This window comes from Argiope bruennichi, chromosome 1, assembly GCF_947563725.1.
Source record: "Argiope bruennichi chromosome 1, qqArgBrue1.1, whole genome shotgun sequence".
NCBI lineage: Eukaryota > Metazoa > Arthropoda > Arachnida > Araneae > Araneidae > Argiope > Argiope bruennichi.
This window is the reverse complement of record NC_079151.1, coordinates 126,651,265-126,669,348: the sequence shown is the minus strand read 5'-3', so window position 1 is coordinate 126,669,348 and position 18,084 is coordinate 126,651,265. Positions and strand designations below refer to the sequence as shown.

General features: G+C 33.2%; 1 protein-coding gene across 3 annotated transcripts in view; it reads left to right on the top strand.

Annotated features, from left to right (window-relative positions):
* Nucleotides 1-7,763: 7,763 nt before the first annotated feature.
* LOC129975838 (uncharacterized) overlaps nucleotides 7,764-18,084 on the top strand; it is a 39,859-nt gene continuing 29,538 nt past the window's right edge. For all 3 annotated transcript variants that reach the window (XR_008785049.1, XM_056089092.1, XM_056089079.1), the window contains exon 1: nucleotides 7,764-7,907. Coding sequence is in view for 2 of the 3 variants with exons in the window: in XM_056089092.1 (XP_055945067.1) it covers nucleotides 7,853-7,907 (55 nt within the window). In the remaining variant the exon portion in view is untranslated. The remainder of the gene's footprint in view (nucleotides 7,908-18,084) is intronic.

Here is an 18,084-nt window from a genome sequence, read left to right as displayed (position 1 = left end):
TCCCGCTGCAAGAGTAAGCATGATAATAAAGAATTTCAAATTTAGTGTAGGTTTAGTGGAGCATGACCAAAATTGAATTTTGCGGAAAAATCCAAATCCCCAACAAGAGCCATCGGTTACAATTTTCGAGTTGCGGCTTTGAACTCGTTGAATTTCCACCACCACCGAAGAATTTAACAGTCGTGAGGAACAGTGCATTAAGAAATTTCAAAGACGGAAGCAGATACATAACTAGATAATAAAAAAATGTAATTTTTCGATAATTCCGAAAAAATTCCGTTTAAATACCGTTACCATTATGTTGATCGAGAAAATAACCATTTATCTTGCAATTATATTAGGAGATTATTCCGTGTTTTAGGTGAAGTGTTCAGAACGGTTCAATTTTCAGAATGTCCGAGTTTAATTGCCTATTTCGGATGTAGTGCAGATGGTGAGTTCTACAGACGTTGCAATTTTTAAGACAATGAGAGAACTTCCACCTAAAAGAAATCCCATCAGAAAAATGAAAGAAGAAAGTAGAATTGACGAAAGTGGGGCAACATGAATGATCCATTTTTATGTGTAATCCATCTTCTTCAAGCTACATTAACATTAAATATTTCAGCAATGCTCCTAATAAAATTTACTCTTTTGGTTATTAATAAAAATTAAGCATCTACAATTCCCCTGTACTATAATGATTTTATCTCGAACATAATGTAACCTCATTTTGCTAGTGGAAGGAAATTATTTTACTCGTCTTGTTTCAGACATTATTAGACGCCTCGAATCAGGGTTGAGAAATAGTCAAAGCAGTGTTATTTTTTTCATAAAAAGGCTCACGTTGCTTTGTTTCCCATTTTAAGAAAAGATTACAAAGACACTCACACTTAGCTGTCGCATTCCGGCTCATAATTTTAACCAACAACGTCCGAATGCGAGAGATACGTATAAAAAAGAAGATTCTATACAAAAAAAATACTGTAAACAAGATACATCTTGTTTCGATTTTTACCATAAGCCATTAGTGTTTTTGAATAAATGTTTATAACACATGGAGGAACGGAAATTCGAAGTATGTCAACAACACTCTGTTTAGAGGTAATCTTCCAATATTCATTAAGAATCTTTTGAAGGTGCAAAGAAATCTTTTTATAGAGCAAATTGTAAATATTTTATCTCAGCTTTCATCAAGAAGGCGTTCCTAAGAGCAGAGTTCTTGCGTTATTATATTTATTACCACCCACCTATGGCGACCAACCGGGTTATCAGGATTAACCGCGTAAATTGATCGTCGCTTGTGTCGAATATTTCAGATAAGCGTAAATGAATATATGTTAAAGTAACATTAGATATTATTGACACTTCGTTTATGATAAACAACACTACTTCTTTCAAATCTGATCTCAGAACTTGGAGCACTTCATCAGAAAGTGGCTTGTACTTCGGTGTTTGCTTGTGTTCTACAGGTAGCTGCAATAGTCTATGTATAGTCAATCCATTCACATTCAATGCAGCTATTTCTGTTGGAGCACTAACTGCCACTCTTTTGTTTAAATACGTCTTAACCAAAACTTTCAGAGTTTTTATTAAAAAGCTATTTCCAGTCCAGTTCCACTTACAAAACAGCGTAAAACGTCAGCGTTATTATCAGTTGTGTCCATTTTATTTGTGATCATATCGAAGACTCTTTTTTGATCTTCATTAAGTTTTGCGATCATACTTTGAAGATCAGTTTGCTCTTCTTCTACCAGATTGATTCTCTGAAAGTCACCCATTGCGATTGCAGCTTCCACAGCTTTAAATTGAATTATTTCAAATTAGATATTGTTACAAACCTGTAATTTTGCTTCAAAATGCGAATAGTGTCATCATACGAAAGACTGTTTAACGGTAATCTGTATTGGATGCTGTCGGATGCCGAGCCAGTGATCCCAAAGCTTGGTAACAAACTTGGCGACCATTTGGCGACGAATTTGCCGACAAAATAGATAATACTCGAAACTTCGAGAAATTTATCAATCCATCCATTATTACACGCATATTTTAGTTTTTCCTTGATTTATACACTAAACACTAATTGTATTTTAAATTTGAAGCTTCTATGTCTGCTAGAAGTGCCTTAGAGTTTTGATGATCGGTCAGTCAGTGACAAAATTCACAAACTTTGACTAGTTATAATTCTTAAACTACTGGTTTAAATTTAATGAAATTTGAAATATACCGTGTTTATATAATGCCTGCTTAGTTACTGAAAATTCCGGTTTCTAGTTTTATCCACAACGAAGTTATAGGGGGTCGAAAATGGCCTGAACTACTTCGAGAAAAGAATGGTACGGCCGTGCCGCTTGTTTTTACTCGACTTGGCGGGGGCACTACCGTGCCACAAGATATTTTGAAAGATTATAGATTCCTTGCATTTACTTAAAAAAAATATCATGTTTCATATTTTTTTTAATTTCAAAATGACACGTGCTGAAAATTACATTGTTATATATTTTATTTTGAATGATAGTTAGCTTATTTTTTAGCAAAAAACTGCAGCGGTTTTCCTTGACATTCAGAAAGCTTTTGACAGAGTTTGGCAAGATGGTCTTATATACAAGCTAATTAATTACAACATACCCCCACACCTTATCAAAATTATAATTTCTTATCTCAGTTGCTGATCCTTTAAAATCAAGATAAACAATGAATTTTCTGAAGTAAAACCTATTCTTGCAGGTGTACCTCAAGGATCTAAACTAGGGCCAATTTTATTTTTCTTGTTTATTAATGATATCCCCAAGCAATTTAACACTATGTTGTGCATGTACGCTGATGACACTGCAATACTAGCTAGAAACAAAAATCAAAATTTCATTACCATAGCTTTAAACCGACATATTAAATCTCTTGAGGACTGGTTCGTCGAATGGAAAATTGAAATAAATGCTAGTAAAACTGAAGCTATAGTTTTTAATAAAAATAACTGTAAAAAGAATTTATCCCCAGTTAAAATTAAAATCAAACTGTCCCGTGGTCTAAGGAATGCAAATATTTAGGCGTTATTCTAGATAGTAAATTAACTTGGAAACCCCACTTTATTTACACAGCTAAAAAGTTTCGAGACCTAACTCGTAAATTTTATCCCTTAATTTCTCGAAACTCCAAAATGAGTAGACAAAATAAAATGCTTATTTACTCTGCCTACTTGCATTCAGTATTAACTTATGCCTGCCCTGTGTGGGGATATGCTGCCAAGACTAATCTTAGACTTATTGAACGCCAGCAAAATAACTGAATTAGAAATTTCTGCAATATGAAATACTACATGCCCAATACAAATATGTACTTATGCCTACACTATCACCCTCTTAAAAAATTCATTAAAAATCTAGCCACTAACTTCTTTAAAAACATGGATAAGAATGAAAATGAAGCAATAGCTAAAATCCCCAAATATAAACCATCTACAAACTCTAGAAGACCCCGTAATATACTACTTTAATTTATCTCAGCCCTTTAGTATTTCTTCCTAATTTTTATTTTTTCAAACTCAAATTAAACATTATCTCAATAGCCAATTCTAGCTCACAAGCAGTAAAAACTTACTAAGCCCAACGGCAGCGTAACCCCTCTCCCCACCCTCACCCTAATATCTGACAATCACAATGAGTCCTGACACTCGTCATTTCGTCGAAGACGGCCACGGCAAAGTATAGACAGCAAAGCACTGTGAAGTCTCTCCTTACCGGGGATAAGCCCCTGCCGGGGCTAGGCGCCCCGTCAACCCAACCATCAAGCTTATTTTTTAATTTGTTTTTTTGTCAATATGATGGCCAAAGAGATGATAAAAGTTAATTTTTCCCCCATTAACGTACATCGTGCCCGTGCAGCTTAAGTGTTATCTTTAATTTGTGTGAAATAAATTGTTAAAACGTATGATTAAATTATTTTTTTAAAAATTCATTAAAAATAGAAACTTAATTTGTTTTCGAAAACATTAGCATCATTGAAAAGATTATTTTTGAACTTCAATGTGATACAAAAATCTATTTTGTGCTATAATATCCTTTATAATTATAGCGGAAAAAAGCCAAAATTTTGATTAATTTTTAATTAATTAAAATCCTAATTAAAAATTCGAAAGGCTCCGAGGTAAACATTCTCGACCTCCAAGGTATGCATGTGCCAAATTTGGTTAGCTGTAGATCAAACGGTCTGGCTGCAGAGCTCCAAAACACATACACACATACATTGAGCTTTATTATAAGGATAGATTAAAACATATGCCATACACAAATAACTCCAGTGCTGTGCTGCAAATGGTTATTTATTATGTTTACAATTTTCAAATGCAGTCTGCCTTTATTTGAATATCTTATCAAAATTTAGGTTCCAAACAGAAAAATAATGCAGATTTTGTGTGATTTATTATTTCATTACGAATTTGACAACGAGGTGTAAAAGTATTTTAAGATTTTATTTACTAGTGTATTTCCCATAATAATAAATCTATTTTAATATTTCCAGAACCTAATTAATATTTATTCATTCGTTAATCAAAACTTTGAGTCCATTGACTGGCGCAAATTTATATTGAATTTGTGAAAAAATGCCACTTCAAAATTCTATAAAGTTCATAATTAGAAATTATAAGTTTAAGACAAAAATGTAAAAGAAGATTAAAAATCAAATTACTTTTTAGTGTACCATTAAAAGTGCTCTTTTATTAATTATTATTGCTAACTGTCTGACCAGAGTTTAGAAATTCATACTTTAGCCGATTCAGATGATCTAATAGCCAAAAGGAATAAATGCACTTTTAAATGCAAAAGCTACGAGCGAGTACTACTTTTTTATTAGCAGATAAACAGGGTGGGAAATTTTGATTCGAAATAGCGCTAATATATTGAAGGTCCAAATAAAGTGAGAGAAATAAACACAAATCATAGTGAAATATGGCATCACAATTGTGGAGGCGTTGGGACCGCAGTGGCCTGTTGGTAGTCTAGTCTCGCAACCGGAGGATTTCCGGTTCAAGATCCAATTCCACCGAAGAACTTTCGTGTTAGCTGATCTGGTGTACGCTAAATCGGTCGGGGCCAAATGTCCTCCTGCTGGTGTGGTGTAGAGGCTTAGAGAGGGGGCGCCAGCTCAGGTGTGGTCTTCGTCATCTGGCCGCGATTCAAAATTGCGAGGTCTGCTCCAAAATAGCCTTAGTGTTGCTTTAAAATGGACGTTAATATAATTAAACTGTAAACTTTCCAGGCATTGGATATTATTGAAGACATAATATAATGCACAGATGATTAACGTCAATAAATCATTAAAACATAATTTTTATTTCATTTACTTGCAAATTATACATCTAGGGTACTTATATGATAAAAAAGGTTCAAAAATTATTCCAGAAGCACATAAGCATAACAACCCCGTTACTTTCAGTAACGCACATGCTTAAAATATCCATCTTTATTTCGGACTAGCCGCCTTTGGAGACCAGCTGGTTCGCCAATCTTAATGCTCATTAAAATTTTAATAATTAAATATTTTATGTAATTCCTACTTTAATAGCTTCTTCATTAAAATATTTTAAAACTTCAAATTTCAATTCACTCATAATATTATAAAGGCCTTCAGTCATAACGTAATCTGTATCACTCTCATTTTCTGTTAGCTCCCGTAGAATTTATGCTTTAAATTAATGTGGAAATGATTAATCTGCAATTAATATAATACTTTTTACTGAAGCAAAGCACTTTTTTTTGTAATATGATTACTGAAAACAGAGTCACTGAGCATTTAAACCTTATGTGCACTAAAGAATATCTTTCTAAATTTATGTAATAAATCAAAAATTTGTCAACAAAATTTTTTCAGATACATCATGAGCAGGTCTATTAATCAACAATGTTTAATTTTAAATGCATCAAACACTAAGAAAATAAACAAAATCGTTTAAAATAATCGGTCGGAAACAGGTAAAAAAAATTACTTAAAAAACGATGAACTTAAACTAAATACAATTTAATTACAAAAGCATACAATTAACCTAAAAATAATCCCGCTTCCGTTGAAAATAGATGTAAACAATCGGAACACAATGCGCATGCGTGAATTTTCAACGCCAGTTACGGTAACGCAAATGCGTGAATTTTTCTACGCCAGTTGGGGTAACGCTACGTAGATTAGAAATTTTTAATTCCCTTTATTCTTTTTTATTTTAATTCAAAAGTACTTCAGAATGAATCTGAAAGATCGATTAATTAACAACGTTTAATTTTAAATGCATCAAACATTAAGAAAATCAACAGAATCGTTTGAGATAATCGGCCGAAAAATGTTAAGCCTAAGCCTCATTAGCGTGGGAAAAAATGCTGAAGCCTTACTCATTTGGTGGAGGGGAAATGAAGATTTTTTTTAGCTGGAAAGTTAGTTTCTAATTAATAATTAAAATTCTAATTAAAAATTCAAAAAAAAGGGACCCCAGGTGCACATTCCCGGCCTCCAAGGTATACACGTACCAAATTTGGTAGTTGTAGGTCAAATGGTTTTTTCTGTAGAGCGCCAACACACACACACACACACACACACACACACACACACACACACACATTGAGCTTTTTATAAGTATAGATAAAACCTGCTGCTGTATTGATGTTCTTGCAAAACCATCATAATGCACATATTGTTACAGAAAACTCCGTCCGGTGTATATGAAATCCAATCAGCTCTATAATGGATAACGACGTTTTCAAGAAATTTCGCAAGAAAACTCGGAAACATGATCAAACCGCATGCAACAACAACACTACAACTTAGTAAACAACAGAATAGCGACAAGAGCTCTAAGCTAACTCCATTTGCGATAAACACTCTAAAGAATGAATTCACTTAATTCACAAACTCTTATTCTCCCTCGGAATTTTATTGTTCTACGTGACAGGGAACAGAAACTTATAGAAGAATTAACGAATTTCTGATCCTAACAGATATATCATTTTAATTCCTGTTCTTCCGAGAATCTTCATTTACCACCCTCCAAATTCGAAATATTTACCTCCAAGCCTTCAAATATGTCGCCAAGACTGGGAGGTCATCGGCCCGCCATTCTTGTAATATTTGTGCGAACCTCTCTTATGCGACTAAAGGTGGGTTCACACGAAGCCAACTATTGCACGCAATAGAAGGTCACGCCTACTTCAGGAAAATCAAGTGACTGCAACGCGACAATGGCAAATGGTTGTCCCGTTGGGACAACTATTAGCCATTGTCCCATCGACGTTGTCTCAACTGTTCACACGGGGACAACAGCAGAGAGACAACAATTGCGCGCAACTGTTAGCCTCGTGTGAACCCACCTTAATTGTGCAGGAAAACAATATTAGCTGATATATCAAACAGTTTGAGATATGAGAAATATTACATGCACATTACGAGAAATCTGCTCTTGACTGTAAAGAACTTAAGTTATTTTTTCATGTTTCTTTTAAACGACAACTAGTATTATTAAATTAAAGTGTTTAATCCGAAGTTCCTAAAAAGATTTCTTAAAAAAAATTTTCGCACTCTGAAATACTTTTTTTATTTTGTAACTGTTATTTTGAATCCTCCTATATCTGATCAATATTCGAATTATTGTGCTTAAAAATTTCTACTAATTTGCAAAAATAATTTAGAATCTCAAAAAAAAAAAAAAAAAAAAATGCTATTTATAAATTTTAGCAAGTGAAAAAGAAACCAGCTCAAACTGATTACGTCACAGATTTGATAAAATCAGCGCCACAACTTGAGAAAGATGTTCCTTGATTTATAACAACAAAGTCTTAATGTAATTTTCTTAGGAATAAACTAAACCAGTTCGTGTAAAATTTATTTTCAATTTATGGGTATTTTGAAGCTCCTTGTTTTTACGATTTTGTTACTGATATGCAAAGACGGTAAGATGCTTTTTTTTGCTTGATTTGGATTTTTTTTAAATTGAAAACTAACTGATGAAATTAGTTTAAATGCGTTTATTAAAATCTAAGAATGGTTTGATTTAAAACTTTAATCGAATCTTATTTTCTATTACAAAATTATTATATTTTCTTACTCTTGATAAATTGTCAGCAAACATTGAGTTCATTTATAGCGCATCTTTCAGTAACTGATGATCCAATTGATGCAATGATTTCATACATAAAATGCTTCTTTCGTTTTACAATTTAGATTTCTTTGCCTTTTTGTTGTTTTTCGGCTGCTGTTTTATTTTAGTCTTTTTTATTAATATGATTTATAATATGTCTTATTTAAGATTTCTTCATTACGTTTTACATAAATAGTTCTCGGATTTTGCAACTAATAAATTAAATACCTTAAATCGTTTCAAACGAATGTGCATTCTATATATACATTAGTATATATATTTTAAATAAACGAAACTGAAAGCATAATTACATTTTCTTTAAAGAAATTTAGATTAAAAATGCAGTTTGATGTAGAGAAATGGGGAATTAAAAAAAAGGAATTCATGTGTGGTATTAACCCTTTGCAATCGGAAAGATAATTTGATGCATAATTATTGACTTAATACGTGTACTTGTTTATTACACCGAAAAATAAATACGTGCAACTGCTTTAAGTAGATTTCCCTGAAAAATGAATCTACATCATTTTAATATTCTGTAGTTATTTTAAGCAATTAAAATTAAAAATAAATAAACAAATAAAATGTCAAAATGATGCACTGTCTTGAATGGTGGTTGAGAGAAGACATTCGACTGCAAAGGGTTAATGTTATGAGTTTGAGAAGGGAACGGGAGTGGTGTAATCCGGACGATAAAACATCGGCATTGACTTCAGTAAAATAATGTTGTCGTAGTTAACTAAGGCCTAAGTGAAGATTAGTGTGCACCAGCTGTATGTCGCCAATATTGCAACCCATCGGATCCAACTTATAGCAACCGTACTGCTGTTTTGTTTGCTACTTTTTGCAATGGTTGAGTTGTACATAAACTACAATTACATTATGAAAAATGTTAAGTTAAAAATATTAAAAATATCGAATAAAGATTTTAATTTTGTTCTTGATTATAATTGAAATTTTATTAAATAAAGAAAGTTAAGCTTATAATTAAAAGTTATTTTCTTCTTTCTTTTTTTTAATGTGAATACGAACAGAAAATATTTATTCTTTTGCAATTTTTAATTGTTAGTATGCGCTTTAAACAATCGTTTGCATTCTCACTTTAAAAGACAGCTGCAATAGAATTCTTCGCAGTTCTCGTAATTCTTTTGGTGTTATTTCGGTTGGTTACCTTCATAATTTGTTATGTCGGGAGTATTTCGAACCTGTAGAATGGATGAAGGGTGAGTTAAATATGCATATATATATTTTTTACGAGTTGATAAAGTTAGGAAAGGATGCTTGTTTGAAATTTTGTATTGAGAATGGTTTGATATCGAACCGGCAGAATGGATGTAGGGTGAATGGAATATATTTTTTTTACGAGTTTATGAAGTTGGGAAAAGTATGTTTGTTTGAAATTTTGTATGGAGAATGTTCCGATTGCTTATTTCTTCATTTTTTCTTTTCCTTCGGTTATGTACTGTTTCTGTTATCCATACAGTCTTTATGTTCAATGTGGTAGCGAAGCTACAAGGTTCCCGCTCCCGCTGATAGCAAAGCCGTAGGATGTTTTTTTTTTAAGTTAAAAAATTCTGCCCGGTGCCTTCTACAGATGCCTTCGGCATCTGTAGAAGGCACCGGGCAGTATGAAAAAAAAATACTTATCAGTAAAAAGTCCTAATTAGATGGCGGGAAATGGTAACCGTAACTGTTCCGCGGAAGTATTTGTTTATTTTGTCCGCCATCTTTATTGGCGACTTGGCATTGTTGGCGCAGCTGGGTGCACACTAAAAGTCACTTTTACCTTAACTAGATCAATACTGGAAAGACTCAAACTTCCATTCGATGGTGAGTTCTCAAGATGTCTGGATATCGCTGAGAACATTTCCTCTCTCCTTTTTAAATGTGATTGAATACCCATAATGTATGCTGTGTTTGTTCAAGAGACTCGCCCAGTTTTCTGATCACTCTCAAGGGATATACGAACATAAATTTGGTTACTAGCAATCAATTAAGAGGGGTCCTCGTTTGTGCTTCAACTTCTTAAGAACACGAGTTGTCATGACGATTTTTGAGGGGGTAAGAAATTTTTCATATCTTCGAAAGAGAAACTGAGGCTTTTCTGTAAGGAATTTGAACTCGAATGACCTTAGGAATGAGAGGGCTAACCAGGGTTCAAAATGCCGCTTTCTGTTCCTCGATTACATTTGTATAGATTCAAAACAGAACTTTCATATTTCTAAATAGAACAAAAATAATGCTTATCTATTTAACTGATTTATTTACTACCTTATTAGATGATGTTTTAGAAGTGTATTGTCTTATCAATTTAACGAAGAATGTGTAAAACACTCGAAATAATCATGAGTTCAAAATTTTTTGTATGTAGTTATAACATCTATAAATCACTTAATTTTAGCTCTTAAGTTAAAAATACGATAATACGATGAACTCGTGGTGCAACATCGTCAATGAAGATTAATAGAGTTTTTACATTTCTGGCAAGGTGTAAAGTTTGTAGATAGGTCCAAATATTTTAGAAAAGAAGTAAGCAGTTATTTATGTGCAATGCAAAATAATATCATGAAATAATGCCAATGCAAAATAATAAAAAGGGATGCAATTGTGCCTGCTCAAGGAAATCCTAAAACACGAGAAAAAAAATTTAACTTTCTGGCTACCAACCCTTTGACTAACGAGGAGGCCGCGGTGGCCTGGTAGCAAGATCTAGGCTTCGGAACCGAAGGGTTTGAGGTTCGAGACCCGATTCCACCGACGAACCGTCGTATAAGCAGGTCTGGTGTACGTTAAATCCGTCGGGGCCAAGCGTCCTCCCACTGGTGGGGTGTGGAAATTTGGGGGAGGGGGTTCCATCTCAGGTGTCGTCCTCGTCATCTGACCGGGGTTCAAAATTACGAGGTCGACCCCAAAATAGCCTTAGTATTGCTTTAAAATGGGACGTTAATATAACTAAACTTTCGAAGATTTGAATAATTTCCAACCGTTGTTAAGTCAAAGCTCTGGCAGTCGAAAGGTTAAACAGTGAACAATGGGCATTCTTTATAAAAGGGAGAATTATTCAAGAAGTCCAATAAATACTTTGCAGCCTGTTGCATATCAGAATTCAGTCCTTCTGTTCTTTTAATCAAAATACGAGTGAGTGAAGAATTATATTAAAAATGGTAATACTATGAGGAAGAAAAGGCTCCCTTCCTTTCACCCAGGAAAAAAAGCAAGACTTTGTCAGAAGTCTTATTTTCAACTCGCAGGAAATATTGTGTACTTTTACTCATTGTATACATTTGCTTGCTATATTAAAGCACTCGTAATCAATAGCAAAATTGTTTTCATTTTATATTTATTTGAAATTTTACATTTGTGTTTGTATTACTTTTCAGATGCATTTTCTTCTGCGCTTTGTATAAATATGCAAATTCATTTTGCCCATTTAGTTTAAAAGGGAATGGCATTTCATTTTTATTTAGGTTTTAGACGCATCTTATTTCTCTCTAAAAATTATTCTCCTTTCAAACTGTACCTTCTGAATTCAATAATGTCGTATTTAAATGAATCAAAAATATTTTCATCAACGCTTTCAAAATTCACCACATTAGAATAGAAACTCCAATGCTTTTTAGCATATCACTTTAGTATTAACTCTCTGTACCCTCTGCACTCGAATGGTGCCTCTCACACATTATTCAAGACGGTACATCATTTTAACGCTTTATTTTAATTTTAATTGTTAAAAATATCTACAGAGTGGTAAAAAGATGTAGATTTATTTTTTTCAGGGAAACTCAACTTAAAACAATTGTATGTTTTTTTAATGTAATAAACAAGTACATGTATTAAGTGAATTATGCATCGAATTGCCTTTTCATGCAAAGGGTGAATCTTTCATTCATTGTACATCATCTCGATTGAATCTTATAAAAAGTTTGCGTTTTCTTAAAACTCAAATCAAAATAATTATGATTTTGTCATTTGAATTATACTGAATAATTATCAATTAAATATACTTCTAACCAAAACTTCGAATTTTAAAGTGAAAAAAGCTTCAAATCACTCTATAATATTTTATTTATCTAGTTATTGTGTCTAAAAGTTGACTGTTTGCACTAATTTGGCATGATTTGCAAGAGAAATTTTGATATTTTAATTCAAAACTGATATGAAAAAGCAATAAAAATTGAATTTGATATAATGTATTTTTTATTGGTAATTTAAACTAAATTATTTTAAGGTGTAACATTTAAAAATTCTGTGTAGGAATAATTACTTGATAATTTAAATTAGGATATATTTAATTACTTTAGCCAATAATTGAATTATTTAGATGTTTAATTATTATGGAAATTTTGACAAGATTTTTAATAAAGAAATTTTCATCTTTAAATAAGTTTATAATGAAATGTTTTTATATAAGTATTTCCTTTATGTTGGTTTCGCCCTTTACTTCTATCCATAAAAATTGTGAGAACTGCAACTAAGCACTGGAGAAATTTATTGAAAGTTGTAATATATATAATAAAAAAATATCTGTGTGCTGCGACTCGTTTTGATATCGGTACACTTACAAAACTCTTTAAGAAATTTCATTCTTTCACTTTCGGAACTTGTTATCTACTCAGAATAAAATTTAATTTTATACACTTGAAATGCAGTATTTTCTTTTCGTTAATTCATTAGTTATTGCGTATTTCACTTTTAATTCATATACACTATTTAGTCGGATGAACAGTTCTGTACTACAGTTTAGAGATTCTAATCGGATGAAACGTTCTGTGTACTACAGTTTAGAGATTCTAATCGGATGAAACGTTCTGTACTATACAGTTTAGAGATTCTAATTAGATGATTTTTATTTTGCAATGATCCGATTTACAAGTGCAGATATTGCCAACGAATGCGTCCAGGAATTTTATTAAGTTACGTTTCTTAACTTAGAACTGCTTCTTCACGACATAAGCACGTTCGCTTCCAAGATTGATGCGCGTGATTCGGAATACTATCTAATAAGATGCTTACTTATTTGCGCTTTTAATTCTAGTAAACAAATTTTTTTTTCATTGGATAGTATGCATGAATCGCAGGTTTTTCATATAGCTGAATAACGTGTTAAAACATAATTAAAAACTAATCGTAGACTTGCTCTACTCGTATCGAATTCTACCTTGACTGAGAAGTTTTGCTGTCAAACGAATGCGAATGACACGACAGTCAACGGTTAAACAAGATCAATCATACATTGTAACAGTGAGGTTTTAGAAATTTTGCATGTATCTCCTTTCAATATTTTCAATCAAAAACTGTCTAAAATAATTTTAAAAGCAAAAATATTCAATCTTAACACACAGCTTAATCAACATTTAAAATAAAGCTTTTTTTATAACTGGCTAATGCTCGATTGGAACTTTAGTGCTTAAATACTTTACGAGTAAAGGGGCAACAACCTATGTTCCCTAATCGATTCGATTTACTTTCATTACCCGTGCAGCCCATGATTCAGACTTCAAAGAATGCAATTTCCTAAGCCGGCATTGCAAAAATCTGAAAAAGTAGAGTTTGAAAAATGCAGGCATTTTCCTACACTCCGTATTGCCCCTTTTCTATTTGGATTGTGGTTCATCGTTGAATCAAATCTACCGGCAAGTTCCATTTTCAGCTCTACATAATTCTAAATGATTGCTCAAATTATTATTTTTGTTACATAATCAATTTTACTTGGAAAAAAAGCACAATTTGTTGCATTCTGAATCTTTATCCTAAGAAATCGGACAATCTTTTTTTTGAATATTTTCTGCGTTGTAACATTCCCCGTTTCCCAGTACTGATAAGACGTTTACAGCCAGCTGTGTCGTCGCTGTTATTTACTAACCCCCTCGAGATAGCCAGATGTTGGATCTTTTTACATGGGTAGTCTCGCATCTGTTCATTAGCGACTACAGTGAAAGACCACATATGGAATTCCTCGTTCCAGAGGTATTGATAGTACCTTCAAAGAGAAGGGGGTGTCCGAACATTGGGATGCTAGATGTTTCTCTTTGTGAAAGAACCTTCCCACGACCCACTGGCGCCGCTGAGAGAGCATATGGCTGAACCCCGATTGGCCGAAGGAGAGCTCAAATGACCAATGTAAATTAAGAGGTGGAGATTGTCGCCGAAATAAAGCGCGGGGATTTTTTTCAGAGAGGAGAGATGAAACGAATTGCAAAGTATGTTGGACTACGCCCACGAGTTCGGAGTCTCGGAAACTACCCCTGGAGTTGTGTTGACATGATGGAGAACTGAGTTCCAAGAAAAACCTTCGATTTTGACTGTTGTATCTTCTACTACAGGTGTAAATAGCTATTTATTTAACCAAGATTAGAACAAGTTGTTCTTTGTATATATAGGGCTGTAAAATAAAGAATTGTCTGGAAATTCTGCTTCGTTATTTGATCAGTCTAGATCAGGACATTACAGCGTAGTAATTGTTTGATCTGTAGTGCCCAGTCAAACTATGCGACTCCAATTTTAAGATGGACTTCTGCCTTAATGAATTTTATACAAAATCTGATCACTACGCCATACGGAAATATTGTAAATATAACCCTTTTTTCTAAATAATGTAAATATTTTTATTTAATATCAATAATTTATACAATCCTGATACATCAGATTTTAAAATTACTCAGTGGGTAGAAAAATTACCAGTGTATATGTTCATTGGGTTACACCTGACATAAAAAGAATTGCATTACATGTCCATTCAATTGGTAAGATAGAGGCCACGGTGTCCTGGTGGTAAGGTCTCCACTTCCAAACCGGTGGATTTCAAGTTCGAGACCCGATTCCACCGAAGATAAGATTGTATAAGCGGGTCTGGTGCGCGTTAATTCCGTCGGGGTCAAACGTCCTCCTGCTGGTGTGGCGTGGAAGTTTGGAGAGGGGGTGACAGCTCAGATATCATCCTCGTCACCTGACTGCGGTTCAAAATTACAAGGTTCGTCCCAAAATAGCCCTAGTGTTGCTTTAAAAAACACGGGACGTTAATATAACTAAACTAAACCGATTGGTTAGAAGATGACTTACCAGGATATATGCATCGGGGGCATGGGTTAGCGTTAATAATAAAGACAAAACATTAAAAGTGTGTAAATTTACCTGACATTTTCTCTCTAAATGGCTCCCCAAAGTCTGCAGTTTTTTGAAGTCTTGATCATGGTCTACATACGCCATGAAAATAAATAAACTCGACTTGTGAATAATCAGGCAAAAGAAATTGATGCAATGAAAAAAGATAATGAAATAAAACTCCTGAAAACATATTCCTCAAGTATCCCTCCTGGAAAACAGAAAAAAATCAGGGGATCAAAGGAAAACAAAATTTTAAAGTAGCAGCTTGGATAATTTTCGTGACGTTTCGAATTTAAAAAATGCTAGAAATATTACTGCTCTGTTTTACTTAGTCAAATCTGTTACAATATTACACACGACATTTTGATTCCTTTGACACAATAACGATTATAACTTGATTTTGAAAATTTAATTTTTGGGGGAAAATGACTTACAACAACTCGCCATCTGAGCATAACATTCTCCAACAATAAAATCATATTTATTTTGCTCGTAATATCCAAGTACACCAACAATCCAACATAGTTCCAGAAAGAACGTTTAATCTTCGGAAGAAAACCAGAGAAAATTTGTATGACTCTCTTCATAGAGTGAGAATTTGGCATATTAGCATGTTTTTTATCTCTGTACTATTTTCTGATTCTGTGGATGCATAGTAACGAAGCATATTTGCTCCCCTGCTCAGATTGTAAGAAGAAAGCCCTGTCGCAAGTACCGCATCATTATTGCTATAAATGGATTTTAAAAAGTTTTTTCCTCTTTGAAAAACTTATCAAATTTTAGATTCGAGAAGTAAAACCAGAGGGAGTAGTTTCCACAATACTTTTTCGCATACTCTCTAATAAATTTATTATGCCAGAGAACGCCTTAAATGAAACTGGCATTCAATAGTTAAGAGACATTAAATTTTGGTGTAAATTTAGCCTTTTTTCTGGATCTATCGTATCATGGATCTATCGTATCAGCGTTTTTTGGCGATCAATCCCTCGCATGCGGTTTGTAGTATCCAAAAAGGGAATTTTTCGTAATCTATTGAAACAAGTAATTTGACACGAAACGGCACTTGAAGTCACAAAATGCCATATCAAATTTAATATATTTAAGTCATTGCGAGTTCGAATTATTGCGTTTAAATGTTTCTGAAAGTAGAGATCAACAGACAGTCAACTGTTTGGTGGATTTGGTCCAAACTTTTATAGTTTACATTATAGATGTTAAATCCATGTGCCTAATTTTATCTATCTAGCTCTTTTCATTTTGTAGTTCTCGTGTTAACTTATATTCGAACAGTCGGGCAGACAGATTTTCCACGAATAGATTTTACTCAAAATTTGAGAGAAATCTGCAAACTTGGTGTAAAGACCGTATACCAAATTTTAACCTTCTAGCGTAAAACATTTTTGAATTATCTTCGTCACGGAAGGACAGACAGACATTTCTCACAAATTCTGTTTTCGAACTTAAGGAGGTTTAACATGGGGAGGTTCGACAAAATCTCAAGTTCGAATTTTTTTTTTTTCATGTTTATTATACTTCTTCTATACTTCGTATATTAGAAAATAAAAAATTATGATTTCAGAAGAAAATAAGTTAAATTACATGTTTAGAGAAACAGGAATGATAATGAAATCATGTAGATGAAAACGTGAATACCCGGCAGAAATTTGTACACATCGAGGTCTGCAGAATGTACCACTTAACGGTAAATGCTTTTTTTTCCAAGCTTCATATAATTTCATATTTAGATTTTCTGTATTGTAAGCTTCGCATATAATTTCATATTTGGGCCGCGGTTGCCTGGTGGTAAGGTCTCGGCTTCGGAACCGGAGGGTTTCAGGTTCGAGACCCGATTCCACCGAAGAACCGTCGTGTAAGGGGGTCAGTTGCACGTTAAATCCGTACTGACCAAACGTCCTCCCGCTGGTGTGGTGTGGAGAGGGGGATGCCAGCTCAGGTGTCGTCCTCGTAATCTGACTGCGGTTCAAAATGACTAGGTCCATCCCAAAATAGCCCTAGTGTTGCTTCAAACGGGACGTTAATATAACTAAACTAATAATTTCATATTTAGATTTTCCGTATTTTAAGCTTCGCATATAATTTCATATTTAGATTTTCCGTATTTTAAGCTTCGCATATAATTTCATATTTAGATTTTCCGTATTTTAAGTTTCGCATATAATTTCATATTTAGATTTTCCGTATTTTAAGTTTCGCATATAATTTCATATTTAGATTTTCCGTATTTTAAGCTTCGCATAATTTCCTATTTAGACTTGCTTCCGGGAAAGAAAAGGCATATAATACACAATTAAAAAGACTTCAGAGGGCAAAAAAATCCATTCAGCCAGATATGTTTATCACATCTCTCGAAATATTGCATCTTGGTTAGATGTAGGTTTACGGATGTTTTTGGTCGATTTGCTCACTTTACCCACTTTGTATTCAAAAGGACAGGCAGACCTCCTCAAAATAGATTTTGCTCAACATTTGATAGAAATTTATACATTTGATGTAAATACCATAAATTAAATTTTATTTCTCTACCTTAAAGCGTTTTTGTGTTATCTTTGTTACAGACAGACTGACGGATAGATAGCCATAATGCCAAAAATGTTTGTCAGACTCGGATAAGTCCGAAATGGAAAGTTTCATCAACATTGAGCGTTTGAATTTTTTCATGATTACAGTACCTTCTCTGTACTTCGTATCCTATAAAGTAAAATTGAAATGTTACATATTGAAGCAACCATTGGTAATGGTTATATTGTTATCGAATAATTCAATATTTATTGCAACATAAATAATATTAAAATACAAATGTTATTAAAATTAATATATGAATCTAAACTTGTTACAAAATTTATATTATTGAATAGCTTCAAAGC